This window comes from Corvus brachyrhynchos, unplaced genomic scaffold, assembly GCF_000691975.1.
Source record: "Corvus brachyrhynchos isolate BGI_N302 unplaced genomic scaffold, ASM69197v1 scaffold3, whole genome shotgun sequence".
Classification (NCBI taxonomy): domain Eukaryota; kingdom Metazoa; phylum Chordata; class Aves; order Passeriformes; family Corvidae; genus Corvus; species Corvus brachyrhynchos.
Window position 1 is genome coordinate 12,921,434 of NW_008237619.1, and position 15,041 is coordinate 12,936,474.

The 15,041-nt window shown below is 42.9% G+C and overlaps 1 protein-coding gene across 1 annotated transcript in view; it reads left to right on the forward strand.

The window, feature by feature from the left end:
- The first annotated feature begins 477 nt into the window (after positions 1-477).
- Positions 478-15,041, forward strand: part of CASR (calcium sensing receptor) — a 43,456-nt gene continuing 28,892 nt past the window's right edge. The window contains exons 1-3 of the mRNA XM_008631799.2: positions 478-911; positions 8,956-9,262; positions 12,103-12,984. Of these exons, the coding sequence (XP_008630021.1) occupies positions 727-911; positions 8,956-9,262; positions 12,103-12,984 (1,374 nt within the window). The 5' untranslated portion in view covers positions 478-726. The remainder of the gene's footprint in view (positions 912-8,955; positions 9,263-12,102; positions 12,985-15,041) is intronic.

Here is a 15,041-nt window from a genome sequence, read left to right on the forward strand (position 1 = left end):
GGATAAGTTCAAACCAGAGGGTTAAGAATGATCAATGGCCAGGAGATGATGGATCAACACTAAAAGATTATTATGGTTACTTGCTTAAGAGAAAGGTTTGATTCTTACTATTTTTGATGCTTCCTTATTCCCCAGTTGCCCACCCAGGTCTCCTAGTGTGCTCTACTCATGGACATTGATCACAGGTTTTACAGCATCTGCTATGGCCAGAGTCACACAGAACCGTAGGAAGATTTAGCAACCCACATTGGGTATGCAGCAGAAAAACAGGCATCTGACATTGAGGAGGTGTGGCTGGTGTCACCGGGGTGCCTGGCTGACTTTGCCAAGGTTGTGATATGTCCCAGGTGGGTTGTTGAGTGGGGGCAGCTTCAGGGGCATATTGAGGGCTTGGTTTGACAAAGCAGAACCATCATGGCAAAGTGGGGTCCTGGTGTATAGCTGGAATCACTTTTCAAATCTTTCTCTTACAGTTCGCAGAGATGGGCTCTCCATAATACTTCAGTTATGAAGGAAGAAGGGCAGCTGAATTGTTGTTTTGCAATGGAGAAGACAGAGGGAGAAGCACCAGCACTGTGGCACCCACCTTGTTGCTTATCTCCCTGCAAACATGTGCCCCAAATCCTCTCCGTGCTGTATTAAGGAAAGGAAAAGCTTCAACATCTGCTCTCTTACATCATCTTTTCCAATTTTGCATCCTATAACCCCCTGGTGAAAAGAGGAACAATGACTTCATATAGCTGCTGCTTGATTCTTTTGCTGTTTACCTGGAACACTGCTGCCTATGGGCCAAACCAACGGGCACAGAAGAAGGGAGACATTATTCTTGGAGGATTGTTCCCCATTCATTTTGGAGTGGCTGCTAAAGATCAGGATCTAAAATCAAGGCCAGAATCAGTGGAGTGTATAAGGTAAGCTAGTAGAAGGGAAATAAAAAGTTCTGGTGGGGAAGTCTTCACATTTCTTGACTTTAAATTGTGTAAACATGGTCTGTAATCTGATGCTTGCAATTGGAAGGTATGATGTAAATAATAGAAAAAACAAGTGTGCTGTTAAACAGTAACATAAACAATATTTGGACACTAAAAGAGGCCAGCTACCTGGAGCTGCCAAAACATTAATATACTGATGTGTCTGGCCATTCACAGGGAATATTTGAATAGTATCTGAAAATGATCTTTCCTAGCAGAAGGACAGAAAATTACCAATAATGCCCTTTAGTTCATTTGATTAAAGTAATGCATGGCAAAATAGCTTAGAAATAATTTTTTGTCCAGTTCTGCCTGTCATCTTCTAAGACTTTACAAACTGATTAGTTGCCTAAACAAGTGAATAGGTGAGAGTGAGATAGGTCATGGCTTTTGAAAAATCCCACTGAACAGATAAATGTCTCTTTAGGAGTTTGTGAAAGTCCCAAACTTGAGCCCAGGCTTTCCTCACCCAGAGTTCTTTTCTTTTGTGTAAACAATGCATATATGTTTTGTCTTAAGTGTTTGGCAGTTAACCTTGGAAGCAGAAACGCACATGAAAACAATTTCTCTTATTATTAAAGCGTAGACATTTTTTGATGAAATGTGAGGACTTTTTAACCTGACAACCCTGCACATAATACACAGAACAAGTGGAAAGTGTGACAGAACCTGATTGCAACTGGAACATCATATGAACGAAATATAAGAAATTCATGTGGAATTCTGTCATGGCAGTGCATGGGAAAACACTTCAGTGTTATGGGACTTCTGTTGCCATATGTGAAAAACTGTGCATCTGGAATTATTTGGACCACGCATCCTAGACTGGGGATCTAATACAGTTTTGTTGCAGATGACAAGGATGGCTGAGAGCATTCCTGTTACACTCAGATTTCAGGTGTGGTTTCCCACTGAGACACTGAGCAAGACACATCCTTCTAGGTTATGAGATCATCCCCAGGACCTGTCATAGGGAGGACACACAAGTGCAATTAAGCTGGGATTATTTTGGCTTCTTCTGTGTGTGCACAGGAAAGTTGTGAAATAAATGTGTGTGCAACGTCTACTTCATGGAGCAAGAATCTCTGCCAGCTTTTCAGCATTTTTTTCTTTCCCAAATGCAGCATTTTACAAGTGGAATGCTGGAAAGCAATGCATGTTTTCAGCTCCATTGTCTTCTTCTCCTGCTCCAGCTGGCAGGCAGGACAATGCAGATATTTGCAAACTAAACAGCTTTCATTTCTGTCGAGTCTGGATCAGCTTCAGTGACTGTCTTGACATGGTCACATTATTGGAAGAGATCATTGGAAAATGTTCTGCCACAAGTACTACAAGTGTGTGATTGCCAAAAGGCATGTTAATGAGGTAGCATTGCCAACAACAGGAGAATCCTGAAAAGCCAGACTAGCTGTTTTAAGGACACAATGGGAGATCGTTCTGGGTGGCATTCAGTCGGCTAAAAGGTATCCTCCAGCTGAAATCTGCCTGGATAAAATCCCTGTTCTTCTTACCCCTGCACCAAGAACATGCAGGTGCAAAAGAGAAAAACAGTGGCTGCAGAGGCAGGCATTTGTGGCATACATCCTTCAGGGAGCTGGATGAATTGTGAGTTGATAACATAATGCTGTTGGAGAAAGAATGAAGGTCAGAGATCTAGCTGCAGAGGTAGTAGAAACTACAAAAGGAACAAGGGGATGATTGGACCAGAAATGACTGGAAGTTACTTCATTGCACACATCTTTACCAGAAAATGTCCATTTGCAGGAAGTGTTTAATTCAAAAGAGGTTGGATTGAGTCACCAGGTTTTAATAATGGCGATGATAAATACATGGGAATGTTTGTGTGTATTCCCTGTTATTGGTCAAATTGAGAGCAGAGGTATTTCCTGAAAGGATTTTCTATTTTAAGCAGTACTGAAGTCAGAAAATTCCTCCTGCTGGAGTCGTACAGAAATGTCTCAACACAACCACGGTGGTCCTTTTTGGTTTTGGACCCTGTGATCAGGCATTAGCCCACGGCAGGGTTGTGCATGCTGACTCTAGGAGTCCAATACATTCTTCAAGGTATTTGGTAGAATCTCACACTATCACATGTGAGTTTCCTAAGTTCCAGGCAATTGACCAGTCTGGAATTATAAAACTTATATTTTTGGGGGGAGAAAAAAAATATATGTTCTAGTTTCTTCACAAAGTAAATCTCCCAAGTCTTGTAGTGTCAAAAACTTCTGTAGGGTAGGAAATCCAATAAAGAAGCATAAATGTGACTGTACACGGTCAAACCAAAGGTGCTAAATCTGTCCCATACCTTTAACTCCCTTGTTGCCCTTCTCTGAGCCTTCTCCAGCATTGCTGTATCTTTTCAAAGCTGAGTTTTATGCCTGCCCCCTTTTCAGACAGCTGCATACAGCTTTTAATCTCTTTACAACACAGAAAAACGTGTCTCATATCATGTAAGAAAATTAGACCCAGATCACTCTGGGAGTATGAGCATCCTCTCTCTCCTCATGCTCTCTCGCAGCAGCAAGTCATCAGACCATATGAAAAGCTCCATGACAAGACCTAAGGATCCCACTGAAACCCTGTGGGTGGTTTGTTCTAGAGTTCAGTATCAAACAACTTAAGATAACATGGTTTTCCTCTCTTTTGAGGACTGTTCAACCTGATCTGTGCTGTTTGGACATTTTCCCACACATTTAGCTGTGTTTAGTGCCATCCCTATGCTCCCAAACTGGGCTTCCCAATGGATAGGACAACTTTCTCTCCACTTTTCCAGTTTTTATGTTCTTCATGCTCTTTAGGTGGTTTAGCACCTTTCTCTCCAGCTCAGCAAACATACTGGCCTGAACCTACTGTGCATGCCTGGCACATGATTATTCAGAAACCACATACATAACTCAGCATTGAAAGGAAAAGGGAACAGTAACAATCTGTTCTCCATTCTTTTTGTGCTGTTGCTACTGAAAATGCGTCCTTGTGCCCTAAACACTGAGTTGCGGAGTCCGAAGTGAAAACATACTCATGATTTTGCCACACTAAATGTCAGAAAGGAATACACAAAGCGAGAGCAGTTTTGTTTCCTGTTTACTGTTTCAGCAATCACGGATCCTGCACTTGATATAAATACACTTCCTATCTTTGTATGCCTCAGGTGCTGCTGCAGCAACTTTCCTTATAACATTTGCTGATGCATATCTGATGTGTGCAGTAGAGGCAGAGACTAAGCACAGCACCAGCAAGCCCTGACCCCCATTCCATTCCCTGTCAGCACCCCCAGAAGCCTATTCATAACCTGATTTCTCTGCCCTTTCTTGATTTCAGGGAGATTAGCAGTACTCCTGTATTCTGATCATCAGTCTAGCCAAGGTCCCACACTGTGACACAAAGCTTTCAAGCTGTGAAACTGTGGTGAGACACCGTCCCCACGTCCTAGTGCAAGACTCACAGGGCATGGCTCCAGGACTCTTTAGCCCACTGAGTTCCTCTGTCCATCTGAGAGAACAGAATTTTAATTCTAGATCTTGCAGATGTATTTGCTAATCCCTTTGCAGACCTGAATGTATAACAAGATATTTAGAATTTCTTCCCTAGGATGAAATTACATCCTTTTCTCTCTCTTCCATTCACCTTCTGAATTGTAATTTTTTAATTTTTTATTTTCTTTGTTCTGCATAATTCCCCTTGCCCACAGTCCTTGATTGTAAGACTGGTAAGCAACTCATTATACCCGTGACTGCAGGAATTCAGCAAATGACTGAAGGTCTCCCCTTTGCATAGCTTAGAAATAACAGTGGTAGTAGCAGCAATAACATGCAATTAATGTACTGGAAATCTAGAAAGAACTGAGAAATTAGTATGTGCATGCAGCTACTAGAGAAAGAGGGGTTGGTGTGATCGAAAGACATACGCAGGCTCTGCCACCATTTCTGAGTGTAAGTACCTGTCAGATATGGGAGGGTAAGAGAAAGCTGTATTCAGAGCTTTCACATCACTTTCTCCTCTTTTTCCTTCATATTCCATTGCTTAGTCCCTTGCAAGTATGATAAATGAAGGTCATGAATACACATGAGGCTGTGAATTATTTCTTTATGGAGACTAGCAAGAATCAGGACCAATTTCCCTGCCGGATCCAAACAGTAAGAGCTGTTAAGACCAAACCGTACAAACAAACAGGGGATGGAGCTATGAGGAACTTAAACCATGCAGAGAGCTTTGTGTCCCTTAATTTACATAGCCTTGCTTTGAAACATTTACTCAGACTTTTAAGCCATCCTGAGCACCATTTGACAGACATGTTTGGTATCTAGCAAACTGGTCTGCTGCACAGCTGTGCTCTGCAGATGTGACAGTCACAGTGAAGTATTGTTCCCGATTTCTCTCTCCCTGGGAAGAGAAAGATCGGTGGGTTGAATACTCTGAGAGGTGGGAGAACAGGCATCAGAAGGGGAACCTTTAAGGAAGGAGTGTAAATAAAAATTCCCACCTGCACCTGTGGGCTCTGAATTATTCACATTAAAATCTCATTTAGAGTTTAATGGCCACTTTTCGTAGCACCACATCTCAGAAATGTTAAAATGTAAGACTATGTGAACTTACCTGTAAAGTAATATGGCAGAAAATGAGCTTTGGAGCCTGCTTCTTTTCCACCAAGAAAATACCAGTGGCTATTTAAATATTCTGGAAATCTAATGAAAGCTTGTTTCTGATAGTAAATCCTGTACAGTTTCTTTGTGGAAATTACCAGTCAGATTTCTGCATGGTTGACAGAGCTTTCCAGTGACTGATCATATTAATCACAGCAGCAGCATAGCACAGGAGGTCAGCTGCATCAGTGGGACCTACTGCCAGGTTCAAAGGCTGCTCTTAGCAATCCCTCATGTACACACCAAGCCAAGAGGAACCTATCTGCAGCCCCTTGCTGGGATCTTACAGTACAGTGGGAGAGAAATTATCCACAAAATATCCATTCATAGAAATTGAAAGAATCTTGTTTCATTTAGAGCAGTCTGGCAGCACTGCCTTTGTCTGACCATATCTGTGTTACAGAACTGATTACAACACTGTCTCAGATGACTAAAAGAGAGCTTGTCTGAAGCTCTATCAGGTGTTGGAGCAGGCAGAGTGAGGGGTGTTGTCTTCATCCCACCTGATCCTGTCCTCCTGAGCTGCTGATGCTGCTATCAGGAGAGGTGCAAGTGAAGAGAACCGCATGTCTCCTGCCTAGGTTAGTTCAAGATAAATTATTGAAAGCATTTCAAAAATATTTTGGAGTCTGGCTCCCAGAAAATAGCTCCTACTCTGCTTTCCCTCCAAAATAAAATTAATCCAATGCAAGTACATGAAGTAGAGGCTTTATATGGTAAATATACACTAATCAGGAGCATTTGTCAAAAAGGAAAATAAACTGTGTATCGTGGGCCTTAGTCTGCATTTACTGAATTAAATGCCAAATATTTCTTTGAAGTGAAGTATAAGACAATCCAGTTCACTGCTTTCAAAGATACCCTCTCTGAAGATACCACCTTGTGGCATTTAAAAACAATAAAGCCAAATTCCTTTCAAGCAGGTAAAATAATTTTGTGTCATACTTTGCCTGCATAATTTAAAGTGAGCAGGTTTACATTTGCTTTTACATATACTCAAATGTGTGAAGCTTTTCCCAGTAGTATAGTGGTATCTTTGAAATTCCCAGATTCTCAGTAGTCTTCCCTTTAAATATAGAAAATGCGATCAAATTTTTCTCTTTTACATCAGGAGCTTGAATATGGCTCCTTGCTTCAAATCCTATTCATATTAAAAATATCTGTAAACATGTGTATCTTTTTAAAAAGAAGTGTCACAAACCCCTTCCTTGTTTCCATTTATCCCAGTGCACATTACTGACCACGTGAGGTAACACTGTGTGCTGAACACATCTTCTTCCTGTGCACAGCACTCACTGACTCAATCCCTCTGAGACTTGCCCTTTTATTTCAGAGCTCTCTCATTGCATCTCATCTCTTAATGGTTTGAAACTAGACCAAAAAGTATTCTAAATTACCAAATTACTTGTATCAGTAACCCACACTTCCATGCTTCTAAAGGCTAATCTTAATAAAGCTAACTGTCTCTTTGGTAATAAGTTATAACTAAGGACTCAAACTTTCTGACCTGAGGAGATCTGTACTGAAATTGTGCTGTCTGGGCTTTGAGGTACAACCTCAGAGCTGAACCTCATTTGGAATTTGGCCAAAGATGTCTGGAGAGGTGAAGTCAAGTTGAATAAATGAAGTTTTTGAGACTTAAAGATAAACCTCAGATGTGATATCTTTAGAAATTCTGATCCCAGATGAATCAGATAAAACTCATGGAATGGAAGTAATGTGGCTTTGTTCATTCAGCTTTGAAAAAGTCAGATATAGCTAACATCAACTTTGGAAGCAATTAATTTAGTCCAGCAATTAAAAATGTTCAGGTCATATACCTCAGAGACTGGAAGGTTGCAATTTCGTGAAGCTTGTCTTTAAAATCTTCACCTTAGTAATGGAAACATTTCCCTAAGCATTTCAAAATGTAACTCATGTGAAACTTACAATTTACCATTTCATATAGAACCTGTTCTTGGGCATGCTATTTCCCCAGGCTTTTCCAGTTTTGGGGCCCATCACCTTTCCCAGTGGATCTCAAGCATAACAGCATTGATACTTTCCTGTTTTCACCTGCAACTCAGCACAAAACTGCAAACTAACTGGTATCCTGACCCATAGTGCATTCCAAGGAAGGACAGGTTTCAGTTCATGAAAGTTTCTGCCATTCCAGCTGCATTGCCCTAAAACACAGCAGCCCCACAGGCACACAACTGGTTGCCAGGGCAGCTTTATAGGAGAAAACACAGTAAAACTTCAGAATAACGTGTCAAAGGTACTTTCTTCCTCCTGCTTTCCTCAAAGAAATTTTTCTCCTTTTTGGATAAACAATCATCCTGTTTCAGATTCTTCCACTGCCTGCCTACTGATGCCATAAACAGGGACTCCCAGCTCCTGCAGCACATTTGCCACCAATACACATCTCCGGGTTAGCTCCATGCACAGGTGTGAGACAATCAGAAAACTCAGCTTCTCCATCTTAGGGACAAGAGAAGGCTTCAAAAAAACAGTTTCAGTTTCACAGGCCAGCTCAGGGGGCATCTTCTGAGTTCATGTCTAAACCAAATGTGTGAGAGCACCATAATAATGAGAAAAGTTACTCCTTCAGTGAAGGCACTGAAGTATCTAATAAACGAGTTACCAGTTTACACCAGGATTTATATTTATAGCTTATCTCTGTTCTCTGGTATGAACAGTGCGGCTGTGCTCTCTCTCACAAAGTGAAGTGTGTCATGTGAGGCAGAATTTCCCTGAGCAGAGCTCCCAGGCACCTCTGCATCCAGAAGCATGCCAGTGCTGTGGCTCAGCCTGCTCTGCCTGCCCAAAGCCAAGAGGAGCTGACACACTCCAGGAGTATCCCTGAGCCTAAGTCCCAGGCAGCATCAGCACAGGCTTAGCAGACACTGCCATCTGCATTCAGAAACATGTCAGAGGAGCCTGGAAGCAAACCTGGTAAGTGTAGCTTTGAGTCAGAGGATCACAAGTGATCCATTTCCTCAGGGATCACAAGATCAGGTTTAGGGTCCTGAGCACAAGGGACAGGCCAGAGTCATCAGTCCACACGTGCTGTCTTTCAACTTTCCCAGATTTTAGGGGACTTAGAAAACTTCACCTCTGGAGTGAGGTCCCAAACTGAAAAGTTGAGAGCCAGAACTAAACCTCATAGCATCAGGGCGCCTCTTCTGTAAACACTGGAGACAAAAGTAAAACTTTCCAAATTTAGTAGGATGAAAGAAATAGTGTAAGTTGCTTCTGCCTTTTTGTATCTGGAATTTTACCCTCTGTCTTTGCCTCATTCCTGATCTCCTCTTCTTGATTTTCCTCCTTCTCACTCTATTTTGTTTTTAATTTTGCTCCCCCAGGTATAATTTCCGAGGCTTCCGCTGGCTCCAGGCTATGATCTTTGCCATAGAAGAAATAAACAGTAGCCCAACTCTCCTTCCCAACATGACCCTGGGATACAGGATATTTGACACTTGCAATACAGTCTCAAAAGCCCTGGAGGCCACACTGAGTTTTGTGGCCCAGAACAAGATAGACTCCTTGAACCTGGACGAATTCTGTAACTGCTCAGAACATATCCCTTCCACCATTGCAGTCGTGGGAGCAACTGGCTCTGGCATCTCCACTGCTGTGGCCAATCTGCTGGGACTCTTTTACATACCTCAGGTATGGTTCCACCTCACTTGTTTAGGTTACAAGAAGTGGCCTGCTTCTCTGCTCTGCAGAGGTTAAGTAAAGATCACTTAATCTTTGCCATTTCCAATAGAACTTTAAGGAGAGAAACAATAAAATGGGGGTTGGGAAGGGGGTGGGTGTTGTTATGATAGAAATGTGTCTTGCTAGCACTTTGCAGTCCCCAAATACAAGTGTTACTGAGCAGCCAGTAACAACATTTGGCCAACAGCAGCTTAGTCTAGGAGGACTGAAGTCCTCTAGAGTGGTTTAATCTGTGAATACAGGTATTTTAGGTCAGCCAATGACAGTTGCCAGCCCTGACAGCTTAGTCATGCTGTTACTTCACAGTGGTGACTCTCTGGTCTGGCCCAGCTCCCACAGAGAGCCCACTCAAGGCAGAGTTCAGTCGCTGCCAGCTGCTCTTTAGGTCTCTCACCATCTCTGATCATTCAGGTAGGTGACCTGTAAAGTTGTTGCTTATGCTGATCAGGTGCTGTGGAGGTTTCTTCTGCCTTTCTTTTCCCTTGGGGACCCAAAACGAGGTTTGTGAAATCACATGGATATGCCCCTTTGTCCTGAGGTCCTCCGTGCGGTGATGTGGTTGTACCAATTCCTGTGTCACAGCATCATTCGGGCTGCATTCTGACTCTGCTGGGGCCAGTGCCAGCCTCCATGGTCCCATCCTTTTGTTTAAGAGGCTTGTTGCTCTGCCAAGACCTTAAGCAAAGTACAAGGCTGGCTTAACGTTGTTGCTCTTGAATTTAGATTTCTACACTGAAGTCAACTTTGGAAAAAATGCTTGGCCTTATCCATTTAAGTGTTACCTTGTATAGCCTAACACTTCCAATTCCTCTTCTAAAATTGATACAGGTCCCAGAGCTCACAAGAGGCCTTGTAACAAGATTGTGTCACAATGTGCTCTCAGTCTGTCCTGAGAGATATAACTTTGCTTCACCCAGGGTTCCAATTCCCATCTGCATCATGAATGAAGAAGGAAGGATTGCCCTGTGCACAGTAATATATCTTGTCTGTTGAGTCTTATCAGTCTGACTTCTTTGCAGGATTCTGAAAAACTGGACATTTGGTCTCTAAGCAGGGCAGGAATGGTTTAAGATGTGATATCTGGGTATTGCCCAGAGTGGCATTAGAAGTTGGCATGTAATAAACACCCTGATGACATCTTATGAGGCATTGTTGATTTACACACCACATTACCAGGTGAACAAGGGCAGCCGAGAAGGGTTGGTGAGTTCAACTGAACATAAGAGATGTTTGCAGTTTGCAACTTTCTCTTTAAACAGAGAATGACATTTGTCCTGTGAGGCAGTAGCCTTATCTAGAGGCTGCAGAAAAGGGTAGATGTCAAAAGGTTCCATTCTGGAACGAAGTCTCAGCCAGGTGGTTGAAGCATGACAACTGAAAACAGGCTTTTAGACTGGCAGTTGTCAGGTAGAATTGTCACAGCCATTTTTAGCAAGGCCATTAGCAAATCCAGGCTTGTTAGGCATTGCATTTCAGTACAAGTTGAAGGTGTATTTTACAATTAATGTACAGCTCATTACTCATTCTGTTGACGTAGACACTGAAAATGTTATGACTTCTGCTCTGTTTCTCAGTACCCCACCTCAGTGTCCCCTTACAGCACGTGTGGCAGTGGGATACATTGCCTGTACCTCTTGGCAAAAGGTTGAAGGGGCTGAGAGTAGCACTGGGCAAGAGCCTGTCCAGCGGGTAGTACAGCTCTGTGAGAGGAGGGTTTACTCCTGTGGCCCTTGAAACTGCACTGGAAGACCTCCTTTTCTTTCTTCTTGCAGAAACATTAAATAACAGAGTTTAAGGAGGAGATAAGGTTTTCTGTAAATTTCCACTTTGTACAAAATGAACTGTTTATAAAAGACTTTTTCAAATGAGAGTAAGTCTTAAAGAATTCAGATACCAATCTCAAAATACATTTTAGAAGTTCTTGAGATCTTTAAACAGTTATTATCTGGAGTTTATGGATTTCTTCCTACTTGTAGGTAATTCACATTATAACTTAAGAGCGTATGGCACTTGTTCTGATTAGGGAAAATAAAATATTTCTTGGTAGTTTTAGAAAAGGAAATAAAATCCAATTTAAACCATAAAACATGGTGGCTTATAAAGCATGGAATGCCCACTGGCTTCTTTGCTTATTCTGGCCAGCAATCAGGAAACGCTGCTAAAGTAGCATTACCATAACATTCTGCAGGATCAAAGGAGCTGATACACATCACATTCTTCTTATGCCAACTGACAGGGATTGTATATAAAAGGCATATGGTGCCTGATGGAGCCTGTTTAAGGATAGGGATGGATGTCAAATCCAAGGAGAGACAGACGGAGTAGCTTCAGGATGGCAGTACCACTGTGCTGTCTCATGTCTGCTTCAGAACAGAGAAAACCTGTGGTTTGCCTTAATTAAGTGCATTGCCCTCATTTATCTAGATGGCACATTCTTTTTATTTCTGGATTTGACAGAAATCTTTGCCATTCCTCCAATCTAGTGTCTATTTCTCTCTCCCTCAGATCCTTGACCTTGCAGGTGGGCATAAGCTGGCATAAGGTCTGAGCAGCTGCTCCTGTGTGTGTGCCTCTGTAGGACAGGCACAGCTACAAGAACATGCAGGCTCTCGGAGTGGATCACCTGCAAACACAGACTAAGAAAATGGGGCTGCCAGTGTGGTGCTCAGCTCCCTCCCTGCCCCATCTGGGGTTACACAGGCTGACAGTGATGCTAGGTAAATGGATGTAATTTATTTCTAGGCATTTCACTTTATGGTGTGTTTTGCTTGTTTGCTGTGCTCTGACAGGTCAGCTATGCCTCATCCAGTCGCCTCCTGAGCAATAAGAACCAGTTCAAGTCCTTCCTGCGCACAATCCCCAATGATGAGCATCAGGCCACAGCCATGGCAGACATCATCGAGTACTTTCGCTGGAACTGGGTGGGAACAATCGCAGCTGATGATGACTATGGCCGGCCAGGGATTGAAAAGTTTCGGGAAGAGGCGGAGGAGAGAGATATCTGCATTGATTTCAGCGAGCTCATCTCCCAGTACTCAGATGAAGAGGAGATCCAGCAGGTGGTAGAGGTCATCCAGAACTCCACAGCAAGAGTGATTGTTGTTTTCTCCAGTGGCCCAGACCTAGAGCCTCTCATCAAAGAGATTGTCAGGCGAAACATCACTGGCAAGATCTGGCTGGCAAGCGAGGCCTGGGCCAGTTCTTCCTTAATAGCCATGCCAGAGTTCTTCCGTGTGATCGGCAGCACCATTGGGTTTGCACTGAAGGCAGGACAGATCCCAGGCTTTCGTGAGTTCCTGCAGAAGGTGCATCCCAAGAAGTCCACCAACAACGGCTTTGCCAAGGAGTTTTGGGAGGAGACATTTAACTGCTATCTCCCTGATGGGTCCAAAAATTCTCCTGCTTCAACTTCCTTCCACAAGGGCCATGAAGAGGGGCTGGGAGCTGGAAATGGAACATCTGCCTTCCGACCTCCATGCACAGGGGATGAGAACATCACGAGTGTGGAGACGCCGTACATGGACTACACACACTTGCGGATATCCTATAACGTGTACTTGGCAGTGTATTCAATTGCCCATGCCTTGCAGGATATTTATACCTGTACCCCTGGGAAGGGACTCTTCACCAATGGGTCCTGTGCAGACATTAAGAAGGTGGAGGCGTGGCAGGTAAGCCCTTCATTCTTGTGCTTGTGTAATGTATCTGCAGAAGGAAAGGCAAGCTGTCCCAAATGCCCTTTAGGGTGCCTTTCATAATCCTGGGTCTCAGACACAGCATAAGGCTCCTGGGTTGCAGTGTGTGACTGTGTGTGAGGTAGGTGCATGCTCCCACCCCACAGGAAATGTAAGGTAAGTTGGATTAGGCCTGCAGTGAAAGAGGCTTAAACCAAGTTAAATTTTCTTGCATTTGCTGCGGGCCAAAAGTACACACACAGACAATTACCACAGCCTGGCTGACGCAAGGTAACTTGATCATATATTGAGCCTTACATAAACAAGAGGGCCTGGAGAGAACACATAAACAAGGAAAACAGTTTTTAGAGTTCATTTTCTTTGGCAAGCTTTACATCTTTTGCAATCCCACGACAATTTTCCATACAGGCTGTATTTTTTTCCTCACAGTTTTAAGCTTATATACGATCAAACTAAAGAAGATTGAGTAATGAAGGAAAATAATGTGTGGCTCCTGGGCAGAAAATAGATAGCTGCTTTGATTTGGCAGTGGTACTTGTGAATTGATGAAATTATACTAATGACTTAGTCCAATTTACCCATTCATTCAATGCATTCTGCCCAATGGCACATGGATCATATTCTGGCATTTTGTCTCCTGATCCTTTATGAATGCTCTATACCCTACTATGTGTTTGATCGTGCTATCCAATGTGGTATTCACTTTGTGGTTTTAATATCTACTTCATTCTTAACACAATTAGCATGGACTATCAAATGATGATATGTAGCAAATTCTGTCTGCCTCATTCTAGTTGTCACAAAATGCTTGAGTCCAAACATGCCTGAAATCAGAACAGCACAGGTGAATAAATGGGAAATCACCTCTCCATTTGCATGGGTAATTTCCTTTCTTTGGGATAGCCTAACCAAAACAAAGTCTGTCCTTGCCACAAACTGCAGATGTCAGGTCACATTCACGTGGGAACTGCAGTTTGGTTCCTGTCTAGTCTCAGTTAACTCAAAAACATCAGCCAGATCAAAGTAAAAGGCTTTGTCTTGGCATTTATAGGAAACCTGCCCTGCTCTAGGTGCCTGATTGGGTTTAACAAAACCACTTTACTCAGAGTTGATGAGTGCAGGGTTTGACCCTGATTTAGAGGAATCCTGCAATTGCTGGCTGTCTCTGAAGTTTCTGTCTTTCAAAGCTATTCTGCTTTTCAGGAAAATACTGGTAGAAATGGGCAAGTTACAGACAGATTTAGCTTTCACTGTTGTCAGTAAAAACGGTCCAGAATAAATGTAGTTCATTCCTTTATGCCTTGTCAACTTGGAAAGTGGAGCTGGATATTCATGCCATTGCTAAGTAAAATAATGTGTTTGTTGAAGATTCCACAGTTGGGAAGAACAACCTCTCATTTCTGTGTTGCTTGTCAGGTGCTGAAGGATATATGCATCAAAATGTAAGGCATCCTGGTGATCTAGGCATTTGGATATACATACTTGCCTGAGAGGAGGGAATCAGCATCAAGGATTATGTAGAGAATAACCTGACTGGGCAGGAATAGGGAGTGCTACAAAGGATCAGGCTATACTTATAATGACCACCATCACATATGTTGGCTTTCAAGCCTACTTGCACATTTTTTTCACTTTGTTTCAAAATCAAACACATGAATAGCAGGTAAATGCCAAATTTGTGTGCACACCTACTTCATACTAGGCATTGCAGCTCATTACCCTCAGGAATCTTTCCTCAGCCCTGGGAGTAATGAATTCACCTCACAAACACGCAGCCTCCAGCGTCTCCAGAGAGTGGTTTTCTCACAACCATGCAGAAGAAAATCATTCTAGTAAAGTCAATCTCATTTGCAGTGGTACTTCTGCCAGTGTTCACTGCCTGCTCCCTTTTTCACAATCAGCTCTGGGTTTTCTTGATGGGAAGTGACCCAAGAGAGCAGGGACAGTGTTATGAGGCCCCCATACCTGCGACTGGAGGGCAGCTGCTCACAGTGTCTGCACTTACTGGCCAGGTGCTGTGTGGTACAAATAAG